Source organism: Cyrtonyx montezumae, unplaced genomic scaffold (assembly GCF_038088225.1).
Source record: "Cyrtonyx montezumae isolate F1298 unplaced genomic scaffold, pur_monq_1.0 scaffold_8, whole genome shotgun sequence".
NCBI lineage: Eukaryota > Metazoa > Chordata > Aves > Galliformes > Odontophoridae > Cyrtonyx > Cyrtonyx montezumae.
This window is the reverse complement of record NW_027072089.1, coordinates 47,922,419-47,940,374: the sequence shown is the minus strand read 5'-3', so window position 1 is coordinate 47,940,374 and position 17,956 is coordinate 47,922,419. Positions and strand designations below refer to the sequence as shown.

General features: G+C 42.6%; 1 protein-coding gene across 8 annotated transcripts in view; it reads right to left on the bottom strand.

Moving 5' to 3' along the window:
• Positions 1 to 1,221: 1,221 nt before the first annotated feature.
• The window catches only part of PTPRM (protein tyrosine phosphatase receptor type M), a 449,220-nt gene continuing 432,485 nt past the window's right edge, over positions 1,222 to 17,956 (bottom strand). For all 8 annotated transcript variants that reach the window (XM_065752038.1, XM_065752030.1, XM_065752031.1 and 5 more), the window contains 4 exons: positions 16,969 to 17,094; positions 15,070 to 15,233; positions 12,827 to 12,962; positions 1,222 to 2,484 (listed from right to left, as the gene is read on the bottom strand). In XM_065752038.1, coding sequence (XP_065608110.1) covers positions 2,431 to 2,484; positions 12,827 to 12,962; positions 15,070 to 15,233; positions 16,969 to 17,094 — 480 coding nt within the window. In that variant the 3' untranslated portion in view covers positions 1,222 to 2,430. The remainder of the gene's footprint in view (positions 2,485 to 12,826; positions 12,963 to 15,069; positions 15,234 to 16,968; positions 17,095 to 17,956) is intronic.

Sequence of the window (17,956 nt, the reverse complement as noted above, 5' to 3'; positions counted from 1 at the left end):
CTCTCCAAGTTCATCTCTCCTTTCTGTTCCTTTCTGATTCTTTACTTTTTCTCTAGCCCTGGCTCCCGAAGATCTCATCTTTCTTTCTTCTTTTCCTTCTTTTTTTTTTTTCCTTCTTGCCAAAATATTTTGCCTACACCTGGATTTTTATCATTCATACTGATAGCTGTAGCAAGAGAGTGAGGACACAAAGTGGCTTACTACTTTCCTGAACTGGCTCCCATTTACAGATCAGCATGGTTTCACTATGCCTGGATCAGAAGAACAGCAACAGAAAGTGGTGATATCATCAGTAAAGAAATTAAAAATTCTGCAGAGCTTTCTTCTTGTTATCCTCATCCCCCAAGACCTACTTGTGGCAAGTCTTGAAGAGTGCAGTATCTGAAATAATTCTGGAAGTTTCTGTCCTTGGGAGAGATTGCCATAATTCTCGCTGCATTTCAACAGATCTTGCTCAAGTTTAGGATCATGTTGCCTATGTCTCTTTAGGTCTCAGCACTTCTTCAGCACACTTTGCTGTTTTAAGTACTTGGAGCCATCTGGCAGATGTAGACACATGCATGCATATTTCAATGACTAAATTGTGGAAATCGAACTTCTAGCAATCTTTAATTATTACTGAGAAGCATGCTTAGCTGGTATACAAGGTTTGTCAAGCTGGCTTGGAGGAATACAATATTCAAGGTTTCCACGTGAATCAGAGCATATCCTGCAACAGGCTGAAGTGCTATAGGGCTCACCCAAGCACCTCCATTTTTCTCAGAGCTGGGGTTGCTTTTCCTAAGTTCTTCAGTACCTCTCTGCAATTTACAGCAATGGCTTGTAGCTGTCAGCTACATTTTAAAGCAATTTTCTTTTATAAGTGATGCTTTCCAGCTGCAGAGGAAGCCAATCCTCATGTCTTCAGATCTGAATTTTGCAGTGGTTTGGAACTGGCACTTAACAAGCTGTGTGTCATTCTATCCAGGCTGGATACCTCTCAGATTTAAAGGCTCTCAAAACATTTCGACTTTTATATGCTTATATCAATACTGTCCCCATCTCAGATGGCTTGCATGTTAAAATAATCCTTTCAAGAGCTTAAATACTGAGCAGTCTGCAACCTCCTTGCTCTGGGTTTCCATATAGCTCTGGAAGGCTTCAGTGCTGAGCAGTTGCTCTGCCTGCAATGTCTCCTTGGTACTGCTGGATGAGAGAGATAGATCTATAATCCCAAAGGACACTGCAGCAAGCCATTGCTGGTTCAGTCCTCTTCGCTGTTGTGCTTCTTGCACTGCCTCCATGAAGGTGAGGCATGAGCGTGCCTCTGTGACAAGACTGAGTTCTGCATACCTAACCAACATCAGCTCTTCTTCACTGAGCAGCAAAACTTTTGGGTTCTCCATTTGTGTACATGCATCTTAATTTGTCCAACTCACCTCTTCTTTATATATAGTGGCATGACACATCTTCCTTGCTATTGGCTGCATCAACACTGGCTCACACAATAAGCATGCTTTGGTGTAGCTCAGTATTTAGAGGAATTAATGTGAAAAGAGGTTTACTGGAAGGCACTCAGATGCCAAGAGGTATTAAATAACAAGATTTTATCATGTATGTAATTATTTATTGAGCTGAGAATCCATACAAGGTAAACAAATGTTTACATTATCATACAGTAAGCATTTCCAGGGCTTAATAAAAATGATTGTCACTCACTGTGCTTCACAAAAAAATTCATTTTAATGAATAAATAATTTGATGAAATCAAAAAATATTTACAATATAAACAAATGAAAAAGCTTTGGATATATTAATCTGAGCATCCTGTATTTTGCATTTGTCTAATTGTATTTCTATCAAGATTCTCTCTCTGAAATGGTACAAAGTGGATAGAAATTACAACTCAAAAAAGTTAACATGATTTGGTACACATCTTTCCATTAGTTCAGATAAGCTACATATGATTCATTTATTATGCACGTGTTAGAATGCAAATATAACTAAAATTATATTATCAAAATGCCAGATATAGCATTCTCCACAGAACAGAAATGTACACTAGGCCATGACAATAACTGAGAATCACAGGCGACAAAATATAACAGAAGAGTACAAATTCCTTCATAAGAATATAATTGTGCTCTCTTATTTACCAGAGGACTATGCTGCTTCACCACGTCGATGGCTACATATGAATACAGTGTTCAACGACTGCCATGTGGTTTGGTGTACGCTCATATGGGTGTCAAGCAGCGGCATTAATAGTGGAAAATGGGCAGTGCAAGCAGTTTCATAAACATTTCTTTGGGCTCTTAAAAAGAGCCAGTTATACAAAGCAGTAGAAGCGTAACACTGAGAAGTCTTCATCTCATTGACACAGATATCATGAAACGACTTGCTTTGTTTGTGGTGGTGGAGGGAGGAACAGTGTCTGTGCAGTTTATGCCGTCAGCCGGAATTCAAGTATTCCAAAGCCACTTCGTAGCAGAATTTGTATTGATCCTGAAAAATCAAGACAACCACAGAGTCAATTATTGAAGGAACTTAATTAAGGGGATCAATTTTTCTCTTCCGTTAAAATTACTTACAGTCAGCTATGGGCTATGGGAACCAGTTTGCAAATCAAATTTGTATTCAGATAAGAAAATCTTTACATTAACCACACAATAGACACTACGCAGACAGTAATTTACAGCACTGCTCCTATTAGTTGTGTAGTTAGCTGCTCTAATACACTTGTATGAGAAAAATTGACTACACGTAAGCAAATTGAGCCCTTCAGTCATCTGTCAAAATGCTCTCATAGCACTTTGCCAGAATTGGAGTTATTGAAGTTCCTCTGTGGAAATTTTGATCTTAAAACAGACCCAACCTAATGCTTTCCAATCCGTAACTCCTATTTTATATCTACCATAAAGTCATTTGAGTTGGAAGGGTCCCTTAAAGGCCATCTAGTCCAACTCCCCTGCAATGAACAGGGACACCTACAGCTACATCAGGTTGCTCAGAGCCCGATCCAGCTTGATCTTGAGTGTCTCCAGAGATGAGGCATCCACCACCCCTCCGGGCAACCTATCAGAGGTGGTGGATGTTCTGCCCCTGGAGACATGTCAGTATGATGTCTGCTCATTGTTCCTCCTCTAGATGTAGCTCAAAATCACACTGGAGTGATATGCTCCCTAATCACAGTAGGGCAGGAGACCAGGCCAGATCTAAATTAATTGGATCTATTCACATTCATTTTTGAACAATTAATGGTGATGTGTATTTTAGGGTCTTAACAGCTCTTGTGTTACCCAGTCTAAGTTTCCAGGTACCAGCCCTGTGCCTTAAACACACAGAACTGCTATTTTCATTTGCAACAGCTGGGAAGCTGGTCCTGATCCAGGGAAATCCAAGTCTGTGTCCTTCTGAGATGAACATTATTACTTTATCCTCTTCACATCTTAAGTGACACAAAGAGGTCAGTAACTTCTGACTAACCCTCACCCACTGGGCAGCTGTAAGGGATGTGATACTCTGGGACTTGATAATTTTGTGCACACACATAACCCTCTTCCATTTTACCCTTGCTACTCAGAATATTGAGCAATACTACAGGCATTTAAATGAAATAAAAATGCTGAAAGAAATAGGTGTGGGTTCTTTGAATGCAAGTGCATTCTAACAATTCACAATCCCTATTTTATGACTATTTCTGCCACCAAAATGCTTCTCTCTATTATACACTTACATCAATTAAAAATACAGGTGTGCACGTAGGGAGATTACAATTACATCCCAGATATATTCTGTTCAATAGAATATATTCTATTGAAGAGAACGTTATAGAGGATTAAATCTGTTGGCTTGCACTCGTGATTTTGGGCCACTTTTTAGTTGAAAAGAGAGGTCAACTTAAAATTTAAGAGGTCAAACAACATCACAGCGATCAGAAAGCCAGGAAAAAAAAAAAGCAACAATTTAAAAGTCCTTTTGTTGAGAGTTGTCACTTTAAAAGAAAACAAACCCTAAGTGCTTATGTTGCCTAAGATATGAATGAAATGTATGTTAGGCTTTAAGATCCTGCAGGGCTCCTTAATCTGCTCATTTCTTCTTCGGGATGAGAAAAGATAAAAAAGAAAAGAAAGAAACATTATGCAAGTTACTTCTGTTCTAATTTTATTGAATATGTTTCTAAATAAATGACAATTATTCTGTACCTTCCAAGAGAATATTTACATTTCTTTCTGGGACAATAACTGGTAGGTCCAACAATACATTAGAAAACATTTTGTACGTATGGAACAGACGTTGCAAAACCATGCATTACCTCTGTATAATGGCTGAAGAATTTCATAGATTTTTCCACACTGAATAGACGTGGCATTCAGTTTTTTACACTTGCAGGAAAAACAATGGTTTCAATGAAATTAAGTGATGAATCTCTGCATATAGACTGTAAAGACTGTCCTTGGTCAGGTCAGAAAGTATATAACTGGTTTATATAAAGCAGTCCTAAGCTGTTCGTGTCAAATAGCGTTATAACTCTGAACATTTCATCTCTTATAACAGCATTTTGCAGAAGTAGATGAATATTACTGTTCTTGGTTTTCAGATGTGGACACTGAGGCAGAGACACATTAATATAATAAAGGTCAAAAAAGATGAAGTCAGAAGCAGGCTCAGGATAAGAACTGAAGTGTCCATATTCTCTTTTTACCATGAAAAACTATATGGGAAAATTCCCTTGAACCTTGCTAATTCTGCTTTGTCGGTGGATTATGAGATACTGGAAGAAATCCTGCCTACCTTAGTTTCTCTATCGGTAATATAAGAAAAACAATACTGCTCTCCTTCCTCAGTGCTTTGAAATCTCCTAGGGAAAAACCTTTACAAAGGCTTCTCAATACCATCCAGACATTCTCAGACCACCCCCAATTTACTAAGAGCTATTTTTATATTCTAAAATAACACATCCAGCTTTTTGATTAAAAACATTCTGTGCTGAAAAATGGAGACAGCTGCCTGACAAATCTATACCTGGGAACTGTCAAAAACGGGAATTTATAGAGAACACTTTCTTCAACTGTACATCTTCACACTGGTAATTTTCTTTTTATTTCTATAAAATAGATGAATAAGAGATCAGTGAGTTCTGCGGACTTAAGCTCTGGGAGAACCGAGAACAGCAGGCCTGCCAAGTCTCTATCCAAAACTATACTATCTGAAGGAAGAAGTAGACATTTATCTTAATATCTGGGAAATAAAAATGTGTGGTTCTCAGCATGATGATTCTCCTCCTGAGAATACAAACCAGAGGAAGAGGAGCCAAATAAGCTGCTCCCTCCCACTGCTGTGAAAGCTTGATAGTTTCTTACTATTACAAGATTCACAGTTTCATATTCCTGGCTTGTGGTCCCACAGTGCTAGTTGTGAACTCCCTCTTCACTTTGCACAGCTGGCAACATCTGGCTTTTTGCCATGAGCTTGTGTCACGGTTTGCAGGACAGTTTGACCCGGTACTGTGACAATTTAGGCAGGGGACCCACGGGCCCACACCCCGGGGAAGGGGAAGGGGGAAAAGGGAAAAGGAGAAGGGAGATGGGCCTAGGAACAAAACAGCGGCAACGATCTGAGGAGGAAAGCTATTTTACTAAATAGATATCAGAAAGGAAAAATAACACAATATAATATAATATAATTGGAATTGAGGCAAATGAATCAAATAAAATGAGCGAGAGAGAGAGTGTCCGATAAACCGAAGGCCTTACGCTAACGCTGAAGGCGGACGGCTGCAACAAACACCCACTGCCGAGCTCGGTCCCGAAGGGAAGAGAGAGTCCCGTGACTGCAGACAGTTTTTATCTTTCCCTCTGAGCGTAAACACGTAAGAACGCAAAGCATCGCAAAGTCCTCTGGGGAATGGAGTTCTTCTTCTCTTCTGAGACAGGTATACCTGGAACTATCGATGGTCCACGGAGCTGGAGCATTAACTCTTTAACTCTAAATGCACTACATGATGTTATGATGTAGAATACCAGTACCAAAAATCATAAAACCATGACATTCCACCCCTTATTCAACATCATTACATCATGCTTAATATACATATATACACATAAAGAAACAATGATTAACAAGCATTAAATACAAACACATACAACATACATATATACATATATACATATATACATAGTAATAGAATTACTGAGGGCGCTCTCCCCACATCAAATTCCCTTGTGGTACACACTGAACATCCCCATTCTTCTGCATCACCCACCAGGTAGACCCAGGTCCCTGAGCAAAAACAGTTCCACGGAGAGGTTTGCCCTCTCCAGAAGCTGGAAGAACCCAAACCGCTTTTCCCAACATGTTCTTCACATGTACTACAGGGACCTTATCTCCTTCTACAGTAGGTAGAGGGCTGGATTGGGCAGGACCATTGCGATTGATGGATCCTCTGGTGTTGACCAACCAGGTGGCTTCTGACAAATTCTTCTCCCAGTGCTTAAATGTTCCACCACCCATTGCTTTCAACATTGTTTTTAACAACCCATTGTACCTTTCAATTTTACCAGAAGCTGGTGCATGATAGGGGATATGATAAATCCACTCGATGCCATGATCTTTGGCCCAAGTATTTACAAGAGAATTTTTGAAATGAGTTCCATTATCAGACTCAATTCTCTCTGGAGTGCCATGTCGCCATAGGACTTGTTTCTCGAGCCCTAAGATGGTGTTCCGGGCGGTAGCATGGGGTACTGCATATGTTTCAAGCCACCCAGTAGTTGCCTCTACCATGGTGAGCACATAACGCTTACCACTGCGAGATCGTGGTAAGGTGATATAATCAACCTGCCACGCCTCCCCATATTTATACTTTTGCCATCGCCCTTCCTCCCAAAGAGGTTTCATCCTCTTGGCCTGTTTAATTGTGGCGCATGTGTCACAGTCATGGATAACCTGTGCAATAGCATCCATAGTTAAGTCCACCCCTCGGTCTCTAGCCCACTTATATGTTGCATCTCTTCCTTGATGGCCCGAGGTCTCATGGGCCCACCGAGCTAGAAATAATTCACTTTTGTGTTGCCAGTCCAAGTCTATTTGAGCCACCTTAACTTTGGCAGCTCGATCTACCTGATGGTTATTTTGCTGTTCTTCAGTTGCCCGGCTCTTAGGAACATGAGCATCTACATGGCGCACCTTTACAACCATATTCTTTATTCGGGCAGCAATGTTTTTCCACAGTTCAGCGGCCCAAATAGGTTTACCTCTCCGTTGCCAACCATTTTGTTCCCACTGCTGTAACCACCCCCATAAAGCATTTGCCACCATCCATGAGTCAGTGTAAAGATAAAGCACTGGCCACCTCTCTCGTTCAGCAATATCTAAGGCCAGCTGGACAGCCTTTACCTCTGCAAATTGACTTGATTGTCCTTCTCCTTCAATGGCCTCTGCAACTCGTCGTGTGGGGCTCCACACAGCAGATTTCCATCTGCGGTGCTTACCCACAATGCGACACGATCCATCTGTGAACAGGGCGTATCTCTTTTCATTGTCTGGTAGTTCATTATATGGTGGGGCTTCTTTAGCACGTGACACCTCCTCTGCTGGCGTTGTTCCAAACGTTTTACCTTCAGGCCAGTCCATGATCACCTCCAGGATTCCTGGACGGTTGAGGTTCCCCATCCGAGCTCGCTGTGTAATCAGTGCAGTCCACTTACTCCAAGTGGCATCAGTAGCATGATGGGTAGAGGGAGCTGTTCCTTTAAACATCCAGTTCAGCACTGGCAGTCGAGGTGCCAGGACGAGCTGTGTTTCAGTACCGATTACTTCGGAAGCAGCTCGAACCCCCTCGTACGCGGCTAAGATCTCCTTCTCAGTTGGAGTGTAGCGCTCCTCAGACCCCCTGTACGCCCGACTCCAGAATCCAAGGGGTCGGCCTCTGGTCTCTCCAGGAGCTCTTTGCCACAAACTCCAAGTGGGGCCTTCCTTTCCAGCAGCAGTGTAGAGGATGTTCTTTACATCCTGTCCCGTCCGCACTGGCCCTAGGGCCACGGCACGGGCTATCTCCTGCTTAATTTGTTCAAAAGCCTGCTGCTGCTCAGGGCCCCACACAAAATCATTCTTCTTCCGCGTCACCTGATAGAGAGGGCTCACAATGAGACTGTAGTTTGGAACATGCATTCTCCAAAAGCCCACTACACCCAGAAAAGCTTGGGTTTCTGTCTTACTGGTGGGTGGAGACATGGCAGTAATTTTGTCAATCACATCTGTAGGGATGTGACGACGTCCATCTTGCCACTTTATACCTAGGAACTGAATTTCCTGTGCAGGCCCTTTCACTTTGCTTCGCTTGATAGCAAAGCCAGCTCGTAGGAGAATTTGAATAATCTGCTCACCTTTCTCAAAAACTTCCTCTGCTGTATTGCCCCATACAACAATGTCATCAATGTATTGCAGATGCTCAGGAGCACCGCCCTGCTCCAATGCAGTTTGGATCAACCCATGGCAAATGGTTGGACTGTGCTTCCACCCCTGGGGCAAACGGTTCCAGGTGTACTGAACACCCCTCCAGGTGAAGGCAAACTGTGGCCTGCATTCTGTGGCCAAAGGAATTGAAAAGAAGGCATTAGCAATGTCAATGGTGGCATACCACTTGGCTGCTTTTGTCTCCAGTTCATACTGGAGTTGTAACATGTCCGGTACAGCAGCACTCAGTGGGGGTGTGACTTCATTCAGGCCACGGTAATCTACCGTCAGCCTCCATTCTCCACTGGCTTTACGCACCGGCCATATGGGGCTGTTAAACGGTGAGTGAGTTTTGCTGATCACTCCCTGTCTCTCTAGCTGACGGATCAAGTTATGAATGGGGAGCAAGGAATCCCTGTTGGTGCGGTACTGCCGTCTGTGGACTGTTTTTGTAGCAACTGGCACCTGTTGCTCCTCCACTTGGAGCAACCCCACAACAGACGGATCTTCTGACAGGCCAGGTAAAACAGACAGCTGCTGAATGTTGTCTGTGTCCACAGCAGCTATTCCAAAAGCCCATCGGTACCCCTTGGGATCCTTAAAGTGCCCCCTTCTGAGATAGTCTATACCGAGTATGCATGGAGCCCCCTGTCCGGTCACTATAGGATGCTTCTGCCAGTCCTTACCAGTGAGGCTTATTTCTGCCTCCAACACAGACAATTCCTGAGAGCCCCCAGTCACTCCAGAGATATGGATCAGTTCTGTCCCTTTATAACTCGAAGGCATTAGAGTACACTGTGCACCAGTATCCACCAGTGCCTCATATTTTTGTGGTTCTGATGTGCCAGGCCACCGAATCCACACAGTCCAATACACTCTATTATCCCTCTCCCTCCTCTGGCTAAGGGCAGGGCCCCTCTATTGGTTACCTGTAGTGACAGGAACAACTTCACTGGTCGTTGGTCTGTGTTGTAATTCTCTCACCCGTGCTCGCAGTGCAGGGGTGGGTTTTTGATGCCATTCCTTCATATCTTCTCCATTTTCACGTAAGTAACTCCACAGAGCCGCACGTGACATGAAGTTAGTGCTGTCATTTGCTCGAGCAGGACGGCGTTTGCTTCTGAAAGCTGCAATCTTTTCAACCCTATCAATCAGTCGGGATACTTTCTCTAACACGTCTTCCATCTGTACTTCTAACCTTGATATGGCTGAAATGGAAGCATGTGATGGCGGAAATTTTTGTTCAAAGTTTTGAAGTGTAAGAATCAGTTCAAAAACTGGGGGTTTTCTGTCTTGGTCCTCATATCTGTTGAACGTTGTCACTAGTGTACCGGCGTACCTTTCTGGTGCTGTTTTTGAAAGCTTCTGACATATTTCGGGTGTACTCCTTACTTTCTCTGGATCATGGTCCCGATCTTCAGGATCAAACGTGGGATCATATAGCATTTCCGCCACAGCTGTTTCTCTCAAATACTGGATGCCTTCCTCAATAGTTTTCCATCTTTTCACTTTAGGTGCCAGGTCACTCTTGTAGGGATATCTTTCCCTCACAGCTACTAACATTCGTTGCCAGAGGCTGGCGATTCCATCCATATACCGGCTGATCCCTCTGTCGACAGCTGGGTCACGGGCAATGTTTCCTAGTTGGCGAGCTTCATTACTGTCGAGGGACACGCTGTTGGCCCCGTTGTCCCAACACCGAAGCAACCAAGTGACAATACTCTCATCCGGACGTCGAATAAACTCCTTTCTTGAGCCTTGGATCTCAGACATTTTCATGGGTCGACGAAACGTGGTAACTTTGACTCTCTCATCATCCTCATCATCACTATGTCCATGCCTCTCACTTTTCTTTGTTGCCTTTCTTGGTGGTGGTGGTGTTGAGGACCCCCCCTCGCCTGGATCTTCCTCTTCTTTCGCCACCTCTTCTTTGCGTTCTAGGCGTGAGGACACACGTTTCCATTTCTGGCCTTCCACCGGGGCAACTGACTTTGATACTGGTGCTTCCTTTGGCTGGTCAGATGTGCCTGGGAGGTTTTCCTCTTTGGCCTGAGCCTCAGTTTGGACACCCTCTCTCTCCAGAACAGTATATATGCCTCGGTAAGCATAAGCCAAGCCCCAGATAAGCTGTTCCACCTCAGATCTTTCTGAGCCGCAACACCCATTACTCAGATACAGGCCTAGCTCCTCAGGATCCTGCAAGTGTTCAGGAGTAAAATCCCATGGCACCGGGGAACCCCATGCTTCTAATTTCTTTCCTAAAACTCTCCACTTTCCCTGCCATTCAGCATTCTCTGTTTCTGGGAGAAGCTTCCTCCACATGGTGTAAAGTGCCATTATAAGGGATACATTCAGGAGGACTAATATCCCAAATGCTAACATAGTCCCTAAGCTGTAATCTTGAAAATTCATAAGGAACTGAGAGGAGAACCTGGACACCCATTCAAATATTGTTTGGTTTGTTAACATGGTATCGTCTGTTACATTAGTCGGGGTGCCCAGGTATTTGGTAGGTGCCTCCATCACTGCTTTTAGTTTGTCATATAGGGACCAGGCTCCATAGATCAGACTGGCAAGCTTAACCAAGTTCCAATACGTTTTGAGCATTAAAAGGGAAAAAGCAATGCAATACAACCCCTGTAAGGGCAGTTTTAACAGAAACAGTAAAAACATTTTTTTTTTCCTTTTACTCAAACAAGCTGGCAGCACCCGAAAAGTTTACAAATATTCCAGAAGAACTGGCAGTACGCCTGGACTTCAAGGTCGTGTTTTGCCGTACAGGACCTGCAGTACAGATAAGCTTCCGAACAAGAGACAGAGATTCACTCTAAAAGTATGTCTCTGTCCGGCTAAGGCAGCTAGTCGAGCCCCACGTTGGGCGCCAAAATTGTCACGGTTTGCAGGACAGTTTGACCCGGTACTGTGACAATTTAGGCAGGGGACCCACGGGCCCACACCCCGGGGAAGGGGAAGGGGGAAAAGGGAAAAGGAGAAGGGAGATGGGCCTAGGAACAAAACAGCGGCAACGATCTGAGGAGGAAAGCTATTTTACTAAATAGATATCAGAAAGGAAAAATAACACAATATAATATAATATAATTGGAATTGAGGCAAATGAATCAAATAAAATGAGCGAGAGAGAGAGTGTCCGATAAACCGAAGGCCTTACGCTAACGCTGAAGGCGGACGGCTGCAACAAACACCCACTGCCGAGCTCGGTCCCGAAGGGAAGAGAGAGTCCCGTGACTGCAGACAGTTTTTATCTTTCCCTCTGAGCGTAAACACGTAAGAACGCAAAGCATCGCAAAGTCCTCTGGGGAATGGAGTTCTTCTTCTCTTCTGAGACAGGTATACCTGGAACTATCGATGGTCCACGGAGCTGGAGCATTAACTCTTTAACTCTAAATGCACTACATGATGTTATGATGTAGAATACCAGTACCAAAAATCATAAAACCATGACAGCTTGCTAGAACAGGGCCTAAAGGAAGGGCTGGGACTTTTCATAGAATCACAGAATGGTTTGGGTTGGAAGGGACCACAGAGCCCACCCAGCCCTAACCCCGTGCCATGGGCACGGCTGCCACCCAGCAGCTCAGCTGCCCGGGGCCTCATCCAAGCTGGCTATGAGCACCTCCAGGGATGGGGCACCACAGCTTCTCTGGGCAGCTGTTCCTTTTCAGGTAGCCTAGATGAGAGACAGTGGGACCTGGGGAAAAGGTGTCTTTATGGCTCAGGCATGACAATAGGGTACCACGCTCCAAACACCTCTGAGTACAGAAATACACACTGGAGCGTAAGAACTTGCTGCTTTAAGCTTTTCTGCAGCTCTTGTGGAGTAGCAGCTGGCACTTCAGCAATTTACTATTAAAAAAAAAAAGCCCATAAAACACTCTCTAAGAAAATAATTGCACATGGCCCCTTGTTTCTGAACTTCTTTAATCTTTCTACGAGATAGAGCAACCATAATTAAATGCAATATTCTGGATGTCAAACTGAAATTCATGGCTTTGATAAATACTTGGCGATTAAGCTATTTATAATATATATAATTTGAAAATCTGGCATTTCATTTTACATAACTATTATTTCTTCTACCCATGCAAGGGCTGCTCTCCACTTGGCTCAGCCTGCTAGAAAGGAAAATTAATAAGGATGTTCGGCTGAAAGTTTAAAACTCTTAAAAAATTCAAATGAACAGAGACTAAGTCTCATTGGGAAGAAAGCAGTGTAAAAATACTCTTACAAGTGAAGTGACTTCATTATCCCCTTTGAAAATGACTTGCTTGCTTTGTGAACAACTCCCACTGCAAATCTTGGAAATCTGACTGAATCTTCTGAGAGAAAAAGGAACATTTTCTATTTAGTGCAGCAGTTAAAAAGCTCATACCAGAAGGTCCACCATGTTCGGCTTATTATTTCTCAGTGTCTTCACAGCATGGAATACATCAACAGCCCTCTGATGTTGAAGCATTTCGCAAACAATACTGATTGCACAAAACGTCCCACTGCGGCCACCTCCATTCCTATAAGAAAAATAAAATGAAATTAAAAAAGGCTTGGTTACAAATTGACTGTATTACAAGTTCTTACAGCGCCAGGGATGGCTACAGAAGGTATGGGTTCCACCAGGGAGAAACCAAAGAACACGAATGTGCCTAAAGGCTGCTGAACTCTAAGCTGCGTGCTGTTTATAATTGGAATTAATGGGCTGAATGATCTCAAACCTATCATTGAGAATCCAGGAGGCTGGAAGCCCGAAGGGAACTGAATAGCTGAGTTTTGTGCCACTCTCTTCAGTGAAATTTTGAGGCAGCATGAAGGGAATGCTAAAATAAGGACAAGGTACTTTTAGACTTAATTTAACACCCCTTTGCACTACAAATGCACAAGGATGTAATGAGTATCAGGCTCGAAACATTAAAGAGGAAGAGGATCTTTTGAGGTTTTTTTTAATCTCCAATCCTGGTGCCTTCTTCGTGTACCCAAAGTGTTTCAGAAGAAAACAGCAACGCTGTCCAATTTGTTTACAAGCCATTCAGCTGTGCTTTCAGCACGGCCCGAGGTGGGACTTCTACATGCTGGTGACTGATGCATCTACCCTGCAGCAGGCACAGGAACTGGCTGCTTCTGGAAGTGACTGCATTCCTCCTCCACCCAAAGCATGAGATGACAAGAACCCAAAGTGATTTGCCAACAAAGATACCAGGCACAAATGCTCATTCACGCGATCAAATACAGCATTTAATACTTTGTGCCTAGTTATTTTTAATCTTTAAGAGAATCTCTTCCTTTCTGGAAACCCTACTACTTCTATCGCTATTCTAAACAGAATCTTTAGGCTGCACTTCACTGAAAACAATAAACCTTACTAATTACCAGTGTGCAGCCTAGTTAGGTAGATGGTCTTTCAAACCAGCTTTGCAAATGGTTGATTTTCAAAGGAAGCTACAATGTCTCACATCTGTCACATCCCGGCAGTATGAAAAGAATGCTCTCTACTGCCAAAACATTGCCTGATATTGTGGGACTCTTTGAGAATTTTAATTAAAATAAAGTCATTTAAAAGGATTATACTGGAGCTTTTTCTTTCTTTACTGCCTGGAAGTGACGCATGTGTGATGTTGTACAACTATTTAATATCATCAGCCACCTCAGAGATAACAGTAATTTGCACTTCAAAAGGGTCTTTTCAGCTAAAGATCTCAAAACATTAATTAATCACACTGCACAATGCTCCTTTGATGAAAGTATTATTATCCCCATTCTACAGATGGGAAAACTGAAGAGCAATGACTTGTTCAAGGTCAGCGATAGTAGGAATTATTAATGCACTTTCCTCCATAGTTGTAATATTGATTAACTGCAAGCCAAAATTCAGGAAGCTATTGTCTACTCTTGGGTTCCAACTTCTGAAAGCATCTTAGTATCTGCTTTTCACATGTCCTTCTCCATCATGGTAGCATCTCTAAGTAGATCTTCAGAAGGAGGATACAATTTCAAGCATGAAGATTTAGTCTCAGAAGATCAACTGATGCTGAGAACAAACAGCATGGACATGTATCAAGCCATATCAAAAGGCAGGATGGTGGATGAGAGCCTGTACCAGTGGAGCACAAAGGTCACAGGAGGACAAAAATATATAACATTATGAGAGAAGGGTAAGGCAGTCAAAGGGCCCTCATGACTGGTCTACCAGATCACTTTTACTTCTGTGACTTTGGCTGGAAGAGGAATCACTCCCTACAGTACTATTTATTTCTAGTACTAATTAATTGTAGCTGGAATAGAGTAGAAATAAAAAAATGCATTGTTCTGAAGGTACAGTTTTGATTTACTTGGAACAAATACGCAAATTTTCATCTGAAAAAGTCACTGGAAATCTTTATATAATATAATTTTACCCATCATCTTTTCATAGGCATGTCCCTGTCTACCAAGGGACAGAGTGGGAAACTCATGAATCTACCTTTAAAAAATACACAATTTCTTGTGTCTTCAGAGCTTTTAAATGAGCAGCTGTATTATTTGTTCAGATCCTGATGAGTATCTCTTCACTTTCTCATGAATCTTTAAAAACCTGGCACGAATACTATGATAACAGCATTCTTCTCACTGGCCCCCAGTACTTACAAGCAATGGACAACTGTGCGTCCCTCTCCCCCGTTGTACTCCTCCTGCCACTTTTCCACCTGGCGGATGAGCTTCAAGAACGAGCGTTTGGAAACTGGCGTGTCCCTGTACATGGGCCATCCCAGGAACTGGAACTGCTGCACCATCCGATAGCCATCCTGGGGCTGCAGGCATTCAGGCAATGAGCAGGAAAAGGAGGAACAACACTGCTTATGGCCTATTCAAATGGTGCATAACTTAGACATTTGCATCAGTGAGGAAAGTTGTTTGGGCAGATCACCACTGACAAACTGCTAATGCAATTTCAATTGCCCGTGAGGAGTTATGACTTTTAATTTCCAACCAAGCTATTAGGACAAGAGGTTTTAAACAGAGGGCTATACAAACAGACTAGAAGAGAGCAATGGCACAGCTGCAGGATCAAACAAATAATTAATTGATATCGTAGCAGGGGAGATGCAATACAGTTATACAAGCATTTCAGCATTTTGAGAAACGTTTGCACTCTTCTGTCTTTTTTACAAGAAAGGTCAAAACCTCTCAGGATAATTTGAAGCAGGAAATGCTTTAAGAACCAAATGAAACCCTCAGATTTTTCCTGGTTATAAAAAACTAACTAAATTTTACTTTACTGTGTGCTACTGAAGCAGTCAGAACCCCTCTGGTGAGATGTTACTGAACAGTTGCTTTATGGTGATTTAAAATAAAAAAGGAGCACAGAACAAGTGTTAGAGGCAGAAAATTACAGTCCTTTGAAAAGGGCATAATAAACATACAGATGAAAACTGGTTTTGTAGTCTAGGATTTGCCACTTCCACTTCTGGCAAAGTGAATGCATTTTAGTGCCACTTTTACAATGAGCAATGTGTAGAAATGTTGACGTTACCAGTTTTCCTCTAGAGTAAAAGGCAATAGAGAGGATGTAAGATTAACAAGATAAGGGAATATACCAAGCATTAGAAATGTTCTTCAATGGGTTCTGTCTGCTTTATGTCAGATTTGGACCCCACTGGTTTCCTGCCCAGCTTCTTTCAACTGAGTGCCCCTTATCCCCCTGACATTTTAACAGAGTGTTTCTTACTCCTAGATGTAGTTATAGTTCAGGGAACCGTACCAGCACACTGCAAAAGCTCTCTCCAGCTGGATGGGAAGGTATGCCTGGTCTGTGGCTGAATCTTTTTTCCACTCAGTTTTAAATTGATGCCTAATTTAGTCTTCTGTCAACTTTATAGTAGCATAGAAGCTGGATACGAGAATGTACTCATCCCTGTGAAGTGCTTGCATCTATTATGAACTATGATTAGTGGGATAAGATCTTCACTAAAAGCCTGGGACTGGTGTTGAAAAACATGCCTAGTGTTGCATGACACAGGATATAAACATATAAGATGGCTAATTTAAAACTCTTAAATTAAAACCACACTGATTTCACCATTTTGTGGCTACCAGATAACCTCCATACTGCATTTATTTCATTTGTATTTAATGCACTTACTTGAAATATGCATTAGAACATTTTTCAACTGCACACACAAGACTTTTTGCTCAGTGATTATTGTGTGACCCATTATTCACTCATGCTCTCAACTCCTTCAGGTTGGATATAAGGAAAAATGTCTTCTCAGAGAGTGGTGAGGCAGTGGCACAGGCTGCCCAGGGAGATGGTGGAGACGCTGTCCCTGGAGGTGTTCGAGAACCGTGTGGATGTGGCACTGAGGGATGTGGTTAGTGGGCATGGTGGGCATTGGTTCATGGTTGGACTGGATGACCATAGAGATCTTTTCCAACCTAAATGATTCTATGATTCTATAATTCGGCCAAAAAATGAGAATGGCTTTATGTGAGTACTTGGGTAATCAGCTTAATCACTGAGGCAGAATCGTCTTGCAAGTAACCTACCCTGGCTGCATTATAAATTCGGAATATCCGGCTGATGATATCTTCTTCTAAATCAGCTGATACAAACTCCACCTGAATAGGACCATGTCGGTGTACTCCATTTTCTGGCCAGTACTGAGGACACAACTACAAACACAAAAAGCACCGTTAATTACTTATAATTTAACGCTGCCTCAATATATTTTCTAGATACACCGTGCTACTTTTATTGCAGAAATTTTTACACAATTTCTGTACAAAATATACAGTGCACTATCCTTCACTATTTTCAAGCACTCTGATTTTATTTGTGTGGAACGAATTTAAACAAATGCCTTTTCACTTTGCTGAACATGTTATAGCTTGCTGCTCTGCTTGCCATTTGGAGAAACATATTTCTGACACTCAACATCAATTCTACAGTATGTTATGACAGGACAGGGGGATGCTGTCAAATATTACCATATCTTGGAGAAAGTATAAAGCTAAGACCAAAGGCCTGGTATCTTCAACTGTCTGAAAAAGTTGATAATAATTCAAGCTACGTCAGAATGTGGGCTCCATACTCTGAGGAGTTCACCAAGTCTCAAAACTCAGGATCTAACTTTCACACTTGTCTTATCTGTGAGTGGTGATATTGGTATATATATATTTAGGTTGCTCTAAAAGTGATGCCTGCTATTTATTTCCATGGAAATTATAACAGATACAAATAACACTAGCTGATGGAGCAAATTCTCAGTTACAAAATCACAAAATCACAGAAGAATTGCTCCCTAGCCCAGGTTGCACAGGTAGGCGTCCAGGTGGGTCTTGAATATCTCCAGAGAAGGAGACTCCACCACCTCTCTGTGCAGCTGTGCCAGTGCTCCGTCACTGCACTGGGAAGAAATTACCATGCACATTTGTGCAGAACTTCCTATGCTTCAGTTTGTGGCCATTTCCCCTCACCCTATCACCACACACTGCAGAGAAGAGTCCAGCCTCATCCCCTTGCCTCCCACTCCTT